Source organism: Diplotaxodon limnothrissa, linkage group LG7 (assembly GCF_057381915.1).
Source record: "Diplotaxodon limnothrissa isolate DT_005_m linkage group LG7, D_limnothrissa_male_GT1.1, whole genome shotgun sequence".
Classification (NCBI taxonomy): domain Eukaryota; kingdom Metazoa; phylum Chordata; class Actinopteri; order Cichliformes; family Cichlidae; genus Diplotaxodon; species Diplotaxodon limnothrissa.
Window position 1 is genome coordinate 18,429,566 of NC_140602.1, and position 12,236 is coordinate 18,441,801.

Sequence of the window (12,236 nt, forward strand, 5' to 3'; positions counted from 1 at the left end):
TTCATTTACAGGACATGCTACTCTCCCACTATTTGAGGCACTGCCCTCAATTACCCAATGTGGTCGAAACTTTGTTTCATAACTGGAGAGAGCAAAACTTCTTCCCAAAAAGCACAGAAGCGCAAGAGGGAAAATTAGTTTATGAGATGACATGGAATTGCTCAGAACGACACAGTAAGCAACAAAACACGTATCTGAAAAGAGCTGGGATCCTCAGTCCCCCAAACCCCCCCACCTCGACCCCTATCCCAGAGACATAGCTGCAATCCTACGAATCTGACAGCTAAAAGCCAAGAAGCCATGAGGGTCTGAGGCCCGTGCAGAGCCTAACACTTGAACCTAACCACGGACCAACGCAAAAGCAGAACCAAGACATGTAAAGAAGGAACAACGCAATTCTGGCACAAAAGAATGAAGAGGAGTCATCTGGGCATGCAGATTATCAGACTTTAAACATGCTCAAAGACACACAAGCACACCCCACTCAGACACCACATTAAAGAGCACTTGTGTGGGCAGGTGAGCGTTGGTGTAGGGTCCCCTGCTCTTTCAACTAACGCCACTTCAAAGAGCACCCTGCATGAAGATGAATCTGGGCCTCGGCACCACAAACAAAGGTGGTGCCACTGCTGACGCACACACAGGCAGAAATGAAAGAACATTTTTCTCTCATCTGTTATTCCAGAAAAAAAGAAAAGGAGAAAACATTCAGTGAGCAGCAGTTCTCTTGGTGAAAGTGCCTTGTTTGATACCAGAGGTCAGAGGAGAATGGCCAAGCTGCTTCGAGCTGACAGGAAGGCGACAGTAACTCAACCACTCATTACGTCCAATGTATGCAGAAGAGCATCACTGAACAGAAAACATGTGGAACCCTTTAAACAGATGGGCTACAACTAGAGTTGGATGTCTCAAGACCGGTCTTGGTCTCTTTTACGTGGTCTTGGTCTTGCCTTGGTCTCAACGGACTTTGGTCTTGGTCTCGCTGTCTCAGATCGACATAGTGGTCGGGAGATTTGGAGTCAACAGTATCCCTGACACACATTGTAACTTTCGATAATGTGTCATGCGCAAAAGCATCAGCTCTAAGAGCCGTGCTTACAGAGTGCTTTGTAGTGAATCAGAAGAGTCGACTCCCATTGAGCGAGAGCCGGCTCCTCACTTAATTTCCTTTCACTGCTCAGCTCTCACACAGTGGCTCAGCTATGCTCCAATCCCTCCATATTGTGGCCAATCACATGCGAGGATATAGGATAATATCATTATGTGAAAAACAGAGAGGGTGAGAGACGCGGCAGTCAAGTGGAGCGTGCTTCTGTCCTTTCACTAAGTGAGTGAGACAGTAGACAGCGGTGAAGAGGGCCGTGCGAGTGCATCGCAAAAACACATATATATGCCTGACACCTGTAAACGAAGCAGCATCTGGCTGCAGTTTAAAGACTTTTTTGTCTCATCTCGACTTTGTCTTGGTCTTGACTCGGTCTGTCTTGGTCTTGGTCTTGTCTTGGTCTCGATACCCTCTGGTCTTGGTATTGTCTTGGTCTTAGTTTAGGCGGTCTTGACTAAAAGTCTAGCTACAACAACAGAAGACCACAGCGGGACCTGTAAGGCTCAGATTAGGAAACTGAACTTTGCACAGTTTCATCAAAATGGAACAATAGATGATTGGAAAAACCTGGGTTATTTGTTGCTGACCATAATCGTCCCTTTATGACCACAATGTACCCAGTATATCACTGAGTTCACTGTACTCAAATAGTCTCCACAGTCACCTGATCTCGGCCCAATAGAGCACAACTGGGATGTAATGGAACAGGAGATTTGCTTTATGTGTGTGATGCTGTCATGTCAACATCAATCAAATAGTTTCCAGTGGTTTCCAGTACTTAATACCTACAAAAGTGGCCTGAAAGAGCATGCGTCTAGATTTATTACCTATGACAATGTAGGCAAGGTGGTATCTTAAACATTTAGCTCAAGGCAGTATATGCCTACATAGTGATTCATAAAGTGGCAAGTGGACAGAGTAATCAAAGAAATTTTGAATTTGAAATAGAAATTAGTTGTGGAAGGTTAGATTAAACTGCAGCTAAATCTGGTTAAAACTATATATGATATGCATACAGTATATTTCACTGTGAAGTAGTTTCTTGTAAAATGCTGTTATGCATAACTGTTAAGAATAAAAACCTGACTTGATATAAGATTGTATGCTAGTCTCTTTAAACCTTAAATTAATTCTGATATAGACTAGTCTCCACTAAAGATCAGGCATCAGTGGTAATCTAGCTAAATCAGCTCCAGTGGGATTAAGGGGTTGAATCTTAATAAAGCAAACCTGTGTGCGATTGAACTCTATGTGTTTCTCCCACATTCAGGTCGAGAGCAGTATGGGAGCTACAATCCCAGGACCATTACTGTTTAGTCTGGTTGTTGTAGTTGGATTAAGATGTTAGCCATCCCCTGTTAACCTTTCTTCGCTAGACTGGGCTGATCCAGAACCTAACATGGTGAGGAGGGAGATAGAGCAAGATGAAAGGATACAAGGGATACGAGATTTACATGGGTCCACACTACAAGACTGCTGGAGGGCATAAGGTTAAGGAGAAAAAGAGAGCCCTCCTTCTCTCGCTCCCTCTCTTTCCTCCTCTCCAGCATGTTTTGAATGCTAAACACCAGCCCACCATAACAGCCTCCTTCACCTCCTCCTTGCTTTCCTCAGCCCTCTCCTCCCCACCTCCTGCCCAGCAGAATCACTGATGTGAGGTCTTTTGTGAGAGCGCTGGCTGGCCTCAGACTGGCTCTGTTACGGTCTGACCACTGACCCAATCACCCGCCTTTTAAAGAGGTTTTGGGGTCGTAGGTTCACAACAAGGTGACTCAACTGTGAACGGCGGTCGGCATCCTTTTTCAAAGGGCCCATGTATTTACCTTTCCCTATCAGGGCTCTCTCTCTCCCTCTTTTCTTTACATTTTTGTTTCTTCTTTTTCACCCCTTTCTCCACATATCTTAAGTAACTGACCCGTCTCAGGCCTAATTAGCATAGCATCCCAGAGCGAGGGGAACACTAAGGCTAATGGGGGGGTTGGGTCTCCGTAAAACACTTAGAGTACAGCTTCAAGTTTCTAACAAGGACCATCACCTGAACCCACTCGAGCAGGTTTCTACAATCAATGTGGCGACAGCATAGTAATATATGATAAATTATTCCTTTTTCTTGGCAGAGGAAATGAACTAGCAGGGAAAGGCATCATGATTCAAAACAGAACTCCATTAGAGGTTTGGCTTGTGTCATTAATTTAAATGCACTGACAGAAATATCACATTGTTAGCCTTTACTGCATCACAATAATTATTCATGTCCATTTACTAGATGAGAGACATGTGTTTTCCTTCCGCTGTGCAAGAAGGTGGAAAAAATCCTATGGAAACTCAGTGCTCAACGACTGTTTTTTGTGCGGTACCTTTAACCTACACTAGAGGTTCAGCGGCGGCATTATCTACACCTACATTCTCAAATGGGCAATTCTTGAATATCAGCTGGGACACCCTAAGTGTGTTCCTTAAAATTGTTAGCATTTTTGGTGTAGATGATTTCCCATAATCTATACATGGAGAGACTGAGACTTACCATTCCATGTCCACAGTCAGTGCCATCAGCGAGTGGCATGTGCTGTGTACGGCACCCTTTGTGGTCCCCCTCCGCACTCGTACACCACAGCCTCTTGCACTGTTTCTGTGGGGGAAAAGAAACAAACGCGAGCAGTAAATCATTTGGGAATTAACAGGAAAAGAGCTTTTCTGTGATGTGAATATCCTGCAAGGTGTTAAAGCATGTACAAAACCCCTCTTATGCCAAAATATTTTTTTCAACAACACTGAATAACACAAGAAATAATTGCTCCAGCCATTTTGGTCTTACATAAGAGGGATAAAGCATGTGGTTGTAGTCCCAGTATATTAACGGAATTCTACAAACATTTCAATCCAAGCAGCTGGTAGTCGACTTTTTCTGATTCCCCGTTTGGTCAGTTTAAAGAAGTTTGACCCCATAATGGCAAGTCTATCATATTTGATACATGAGTTTTTAAGACCTCTACATCAACAGTGTGATTCATTTTCTCCTGAAATACCTGATATATACTATGAGACAGTAGCAGTATGCTACTATGAGCAATTAAATCACACTAAAATGAAGAATGTAGCAAAAATGATATGAATTAAAACTCAATTATGCAAAGTGATATTTAGTTTCCTTGTTTTCTTTTATCAGGAGGTTCAATTAACACTACAGTTTTCGCCTGATTACTTCATGGTTCAGGCTTTAAGGGGTTAAGTACTCAATGAATGCCTCAGATATCTTAATATAAGAACGAAGATGTGCAATTTTAACAGTTTTTCTACATGATAAATAAATGCTGTTGTAGTAAATGGAAGATATATGACAGTAAGAAAGAATCATAAGAAATAAGTGTGTAAAATTACAGAAAAAATATGTGGTAGCGCCTTAAAACACTGTAACAAAGTTTTGTTCATTCACAGAAAAGTCCTTGTTTACCTTTTTCCTCTTTTTTTAACTATACTACTACAAAACTATAATAGTGAGAAAACAGGAAGTTTTTACGTCTTACTTAGGTTTGAGTAATAAGAATGGCCATGTCGGAGTTTCAGTAACAAAAGCTAGAAATTCAAATAAATTCAGTTAATAGTCCAAAAATTAAGCCCTGCTTCACATGTTTTGGCCCAGGTGTCCAGTGGGTCAGATTGGAGCCTTCGGTGGGTCAGTTTTGGATCCTTGGCCTTATTTTTGTCCCCTCAAATGTTTCAGGTAAAGAAATGTTTCACTTTCATTTTTTACCGTGGCTTTTTAATCTATTTTGATAGCAAGACAACGTACCAAGTAAGGACAAATTTGGGAACCGGGACCAAACATCAGTTCACACTGTCTGTTGGCATTGTAGAGCTGACCAGGGAGGAGAGTGGGCATGTCATATGTTCTGCCCACAGGCTCATCAAGGAGGCACTCCCCATAGCCGGTGCTAAAAAATTAAATAAATAAATTCAAAACAAATCATGTACACATTCAACAGGCAGACTTTCACAGTACAGAATTCTTCATAACAATGTAGTAATTCCAACCCTAAAATGTATCAGCACACTTCATCTCTTTCATAAAAGCAAGGTAAACATCTCTGTGTCACTGTCTGTGATCATCCACAGATGTGTTTTCCTTGTGGGTGGTCTGTAACGTTACAGAGGAGAGAGACTGATACCGCTTCCCCGCTGTCACTGTGAAACTGGAGTTAGGCGCCACAGACTGAATAAAACAGTATTTTGATGGAGACAAAAAAAGGGATCTGCTTACTGATCACATTTGTATTAGATGTATTTTCCTCTGCTGAAGGCAAACAAGAACATTTAGAATGCTAAAGCACCATGATTAAGTTAAATAAATCTGCACCAGCCCCAGCGCTGCAGTATAATGACAGATTGTGCCGTATATGAGCCACACCCTGAGCCATGACACAATAAAAGAGACAACAAAAGCACAGCTGGACTTACTGCGTCTATCCACCAGCAGTCTGCGTATAAAATCATCCGCATTTACGGCCGTGAATGGGCACAAATGAAACATGTTAGCAGAGCAAGGCGAGCCACAAAGGATCTTCTCTCGCTTTGTTTACTTTGGGAAAAGGAAACTTTCAGATGAGACAGGTCTAGATGTGTAATTAGACAACATGTCTGCACTGCTCTGACAAATTTCATCCTGGATCGAGCCGCTAAAACACCTGCTCAACAAAGCACCAGCTGATGTGACAGGCCAATAATTACACAGGATTATCCTCCGTTACCATTACTTTGTTTCTTTACCCTTTCATTTCCAGCCATAATGTAAGAAATTGTTGCAAATGCTGGCTTGTGGCAAGAGGAGGGGATGATTGCACTAGAAGAAAGCAACAGCAGTGGAAGACACTGAATGGAAACCACATAGCAGCCTGTCGAGGAATCATTCGGACAGTCCCATATTACAGTGTCTTTCAGCAGTTGGTCATCTGTCTAATCGGTGCACTGGAACTTAATGGAATTATTATTAAGACCGAGACAGACCGAGGCAGAAGGGGTCATTGTGGTCATATTTTAAATGAAACATCTATGTTCTGGGGAAGGGGGACAAAAAATCAGCTGTGTGGATTCAAGACGGTGAGCCAATTCCCATCTGGAAACAAGAGCTGTCACACCTGGAAGCCTTTGGCAGACTTGGAAGTGTGTTTATTTACAAGGTGACTCGGTTATTGTGTTCTTGTCACATGAGACTAAACAATAACAGTTTTCACGTACACCATAAAGGCAAGATGTCAAGAGGTCAGCTCATGACAGATTGGAGGCTTCTACAAAGAGCTAAACGACATGTGCAGTGTTCGATCAAACAGTAGTAAGTCTGTCATGTCAGCGTTTTGCCTCTGACAAGATGAATTATTGTTGTCCTTTTTTTTTTTACTGCTGTGCAAAGATGTGCTTTTACTTTGTAGTGCTTAAAACGTAAAACTTAAGGTTCTCTTCCAATTAAGTGTTAAAAACTTCAGTAAGGTTTTAAGCTGTCACTTCAGAAAGAATCATGCCAAAAACAACAGAGATCCGTTTAGATGATGCTCACAAAGCAGGAGATGGATTTACAAATTTATGACAGCGTTGTGTCAAGATCTATAGTGAGAAGTAGCATCAAGAAATTCAAAGAGTCACACAGTAAAGAACAAGCCTGGCAGAGATGTGTCTAAAAACCCCAGAACAACTGCCAAAATGCTAGTTAACGATTTAGTCAAGTCAGGGATAGTGGTCTCAAGGAAGTTAATCACTAGAACTTTGTGCAGGAATGGACTGTGAATTCACAGACCAAGAAAAACTTCTCTTCACTGCAGAAGAAACAACTTCAAGTCAGACCTAAATATACCAGGAACAACCTGGAGAAAGATACTAGAAGTGGGTCCTTGGATCAAATAAGACTAAACTGCTTGTTTGACTAAAGAGACAGTGTTTATGTTTGGATTACGACGAGAGAGGCGTGAAACACAGTAGTGGTGGTATTGTGTTGTAGGGACGTTTAAGTGCATCTCAAAGTGGAAGGAATCATAAAGAAAGAATATGTGACTACTCTCATGGAGGGAGGCTGATAATTCTGTCTTCAACTGTATGAAGATTGTCTTCAATCGGTCGTTCGGTCGTTGCTGTGCTTTTTGGAAGTCGAATTTCCCAGAGGAACCCACCCGAGGGATTAATAAAGTTCTATCTTATCTTATCTTATCTTCAACTTCCTCATCCACAACCAGATGGCTGTCCCTCCGTGAGCCTGGTCCCGCCTGAGGTTTCTTCCTGTTAAAAGGGAGTTTTTCCTTCCCACTGTCACCAAGTGCTTGCTCAAATGGGGTCATCTGATTGTTGAGGTTTTTGCTGTATAATGTCTTTACTTTAACATAAAAGTGCTATATAAAAAATTGAATTGAACTGAATTACAGTTATATATGAATAAACACAAAGTAGATGTAGTAGCTCCTAGTTTTCGTCAAGAAAATAGATGCTGATGGATTATTTATAATAATTTCACATTACACTTTATAAGAGTTGTTGCTGCTTTGGCAAAATTTGAGATGTACATAGGAAATTGATAGGGTTTCCCCAAAATGAACAAGAACTAGAGCGTAGGAATAGTCAAAGAGTTGCATTTAAATTTTATATTTGGATGTTGTGGGTTAAATCAAATTGCACAGTGCCAGAGTAGGAATGAATAGTGTCTTTGTGCAGCAGATGGGACACAATGACACTGCACTACAACAGTACAGTTTTCATCAGCTTTCAGGTACGGGACTTGAGTGCACATTATTACAACAATATTCAGACAAGAGGGACTGCATTGGGGAATCCGTTGCTGTTTGAAAAGGGATGTTTGAGAGGTGGCACGGCCTTTCGTTTTGTAAACTGTTACAGGTTGAATTTACTCTACGGGAAGAATGGGCAGTCAAAACACTGATATACTTGACCAGGTCGGTCCACTCAGCAGGAGTGGTGCTGCAGAAGTGCTACTTTCAATCAATGCTCCTCATTGTTGGCTTGCAAAAAACTTCAAAAGCACTTGGACTGCACTCTCAAGAGCCTTTCCCACCACCGCGGCTCCCACACCGAAGCCAGTGCTTCGTTCTCGATACCTGCACTGTGTGTTACATCCAAAGTGACTAACAAATGTTACAGTTTAACATGAATGCGACTGACGTTCACGTCATGCTCTTCCTGTTTTTTTGTGTAGTAATTAGATACAAACAGAAGAGCAACACAACTTTATCCAAACAATAAAGAGACAGATGGACATTCTTTTCAACTTTGGCTGCAAGTTCCAACCACTGGATGCTGAGGTCCGGGCTAGCTGGAAACTATGCAAAGAGCATGGCCTTAAAACTCCATATGAGGCCATCGCCTAATTCTCGAGACGCATCTGGTTAACAAGGCTGTCCTTTGTGAAGGCCTCTACAATTAACAGAGGAAAGGAGGCAAAGATTAAAGGGTCATGTTCAGGGAAGATGTAATTATAACTGACATTTCCCATTTTGAATCGAAGTCAGGATGAGCGTCCGTGGGTGCGGGTTTGGAGTAGCTGAATCAGCCACCTCCCCATGCACAAGGTTGTGGTGATGAAATGGGATTAGTGACTAGATTACTGTTTGGCCAGCTTCTTTACAAAATAGCTCTGTCTGAGCAGGGAGACAGATGAAGGACTTCAGGAGATCCATCGCTCAGGTCAGCTGAGGAAGACCCCCAAATTCAAACAGGAAATACTCTTTCAACACAAGGCAATAACAACTCCACACAGTTTACATTACACTGACCTGTCTGCAGAGTTCTGTGGGAGACTGGAAGCAGTTACATGTAAAACCTGGAAAAAACATCACTTTCTCTCCCGTGAGAAGAGCTCATAATGAGTCACGTGTTTTGATTACGAAGCAATTTAGAACCAGATAGGAGAGCTGCAGATACCTACTCAAGAAAGTCGGTGATGTACTTGCGACTGCACTTGGACCACGACCAAGGGTTGGTATCGTAGTTAAGTGTAGGAGCCATGACGTGATACTGGTGCTTTATCCCTGCCTCCCGGCACTTGGGGTTGTCATCATGAGGCATGTTGAACCTGGTGCAGAACAAAAAAAAGGGGGGAATTTAGAGATTGTGAGGGTTATCATCCGATTATTAGATATGCCATAGTAAAAAGGATAAATGTCTAAGATCGACTCTCAGTCATTTGTAGCAGGGGTTCACAACCAGCCCACAGATCCGGTAATATCTTTGAGTTATTCCTCACACTTTGCACTTTTCCTCTACTGGTCTGTTTGTTTTCCACTTCGAAATACATGCACATCCTTATTTGTATTATTTGCTAAATATTTAGAGAGTAAAATCCTTTCAAGAGTTTCAAGAAAACTCCAACTGGCCAGTAGGTGGTGCAACATTGTCTTAAAAAAATGTCACACTCCATCTATCATTATCTATTGGCTTCAACATCGAGAACAACATGCTAGTGAGATCTACCTCCAGCTTAGAGGTCAAAGCTCACCATCTCACATTCTCAAAGGGCTTAATGCTTAGAAAAAGCTGGGGGTAATAGCACCTCACACATCAGTTGCTCTCACAGACAGGAGAACAAGACTGATGTGTACACAATCTTACCAATAAAGCTGCAATAACATTGTCACAAACATTTGCTGAGATAATACTATTTCCTGTATTTTCTGCAAGTCCAAAAATCAGTTAACCAGCTAATTGTTTGAGCATTTGTCTTTAGCGATCAAGCAGTGAGACGGGAGTCTTTGCAAAAGAATAACTGTACGTAATGAGGCATGGAAGCTGCAAACTAATGAATTCATCCAGGCTGTCTGTAGCTGGCAGTCTCATAGAGCAGGTTTTCTTGATCATGTCCAGAACAGTGCAGCCCAGCATAGATGTCCTGTTTTGTACTGCGGTTTGGCGCATTACCCATAAATACATGCACGCATGAGTACACATGTATTTATACACACAGGATCCCATGCAGCTGTATGATGTCTTGAGATGTTTACGCCAGGATGTGGGGCAGTGCTGTGCTCTGGGCTGGAGCTGAGGGTCAATCCATACCACCACACAAACAAGATCTAGCATGGCTGGCATGAAGCCCACCCTACGGGAGACGGAGGGCCCGAGGGCAAACACCCAGGAAATAATTAAGCCTCTGGCACAGTAATAAGCTCTGCACACAAACCAAGCCGTTGGATAATACTCACAACATCAAAACTGAATCAACTGGTACTATGCAAAAGATTTTTTGTCACTTATGATGTAAAAAAAAAAAGTAAATAGAATTGAGTTTCACAAAAAAAAGGAGAGAAAACATAAAACTGGATATGTTGCGTCAAATAAGTCAGATCAGAAGGATACAAATGAGAATACAACCTTAAAATCCTGAGATGAGAGCCTTTTAGTGTAATGAGGTTATAAATCAGGCAGTTTTGTGGCTAGATCAATGGAGGAACCAATTTCAGTGATTTACATGCATCCGAAACCACTCACTTCAAGCTCTTAACAAAATAACTGCATCACTCTGTGCACATCACTGTCCCCGCGCCACTCTGCCACCCTATTTGATGGATCTTCAGCACTGAAAAAAGTATTTCTTTGATTAAAATCCTTTGAAAAGCACTTCAAGATAGGCAGGGCTCACTGTCTGTGAACTACACATCTTAGCTGCTCTGAATGTACTTGTCCACGAGAAGAAACCATCTTTAACAATCCCAGAGATTTTATCCCATTGGCTTTCTGATTTGTTTTGTTTTTTGTGTGCACTTTACACACTTGATATACTTTTTTTGCAAAATGTCAGGAAGATTTATTTTTGATCTGGGACATGTGAAGACAGACAAATGTTTTAAGTCCTCATACATGTCACCTTTGAGGAGCTATCAAGTGACGCCACGCCACCTAAAAATCCCTGTGCTGCCTAGTAGTGATCGCACATTCTCGCAGTTATCTGAGAAAGGCCTCCCAGCCATTAGTATAAGTCTCTGATTAATCTGCAGTGCTCTTGAGTGGGTCCCATTACCTGACACTGGCTTTCTCAGAGCGCCAAACACTCATGAGAGCTCACGCCTGCAAACACAGTGATTCGCCATGCCAAGAGACAGAGCCAAGTGGGCTTCCAGCTGCTTGAACTTTAGCATAAACAGATCCACATGAGACTCGAAGTAAAAAGGGCAGGGTGTAAGCTTGGTCCATCTGCTGCTCCTCTGGTCCAGTCTCTCCACTGGAAAAATGTGTGACCGTGGCAGAGGAACTAGAAAAAAATATCTCTCATTCTTAACTATTACCTCACAGGCTCACACTGACAGTGCGCCTTTTTACTACCCAGATGGAGAGAAGCAGAAGAGAAAAAAAAAACAAAGACAGAGGCCTTGTCTTTATCCAAAAGTAAGCTCTCTGTTTTAAATCACCTGGAGCGTTTGTAAGAATGAGAAGGTAATGACTTATTTATCATAATTTCGCCACAAATGGATGTTTGGAATAAACATCGCTTCATACGAGAGATAAAGTCATGTGTTTTGATTCAGTCATTTGAAGACAGATTATGCGTACGAGTCTTTCTTCACTCCACACATGTGGCAGTATTTGCTTGTTGTGAAAACACTCTCTGGCGCAAAGGCATGTTGTGATAACCCCGCTATTACCCGCTCGAAGGCGAGCCGCACATGATGGCGATGTGACATCTCCAGTTTGTTTTACCTGGCTTTGGCGCTGAGGAGTCGGGGGGGGGGGGGGGGGGGGAGGCTTTCCAGGTACTAAATACAATATTTAGCTTTGTACTTGCTCCTTGTACCATTTCCAAGAAAATCTTTGTTGTTGTTCATCAATGCCAGGTCCAATTATTATTAGGATTTTTGAGGGTTTTTTCTGGCATTCACATAAAGTTGTGTCTTTGAGCTTATAGCTATCGAGGTAAAGCTCGGACACATGGAGGGTTGACGTCCTGAGCTCTATAGTAAGGCATTGTAGGCTGGCATGTTATTAAAAGTCAAGGTTTTTTTTCTTTATTATGTTTTGCACCTGTGTCTGCTGCACTCTGTGTCTCTTGATAAGAGGGCTTTTGTAGTCGAGCTTGGCTTTGAGTGGTGACATACGTCCTATGTGTGTGTGTGTGTGAGTTATGGGGGTGGTGGTGGGGCAACAGGTT

The 12,236-nt window shown here is 42.2% G+C and overlaps 1 protein-coding gene across 1 annotated transcript in view; it reads right to left on the reverse strand.

Annotated features, from left to right (window-relative positions):
- Window positions 1–12,236, reverse strand: part of LOC146628153 (A disintegrin and metalloproteinase with thrombospondin motifs 20) — a 76,717-nt gene that overhangs the window by 42,558 nt on the left and 21,923 nt on the right. Inside the window, exons 9-11 of the mRNA XM_085359381.1 lie at window positions 9,024–9,170; window positions 4,896–5,037; window positions 3,630–3,734 (exon numbers count right to left, since the gene is read on the reverse strand). Of these exons, the coding sequence (XP_085215507.1) occupies window positions 3,630–3,734; window positions 4,896–5,037; window positions 9,024–9,170 (394 nt within the window). The remainder of the gene's footprint in view (window positions 1–3,629; window positions 3,735–4,895; window positions 5,038–9,023; window positions 9,171–12,236) is intronic.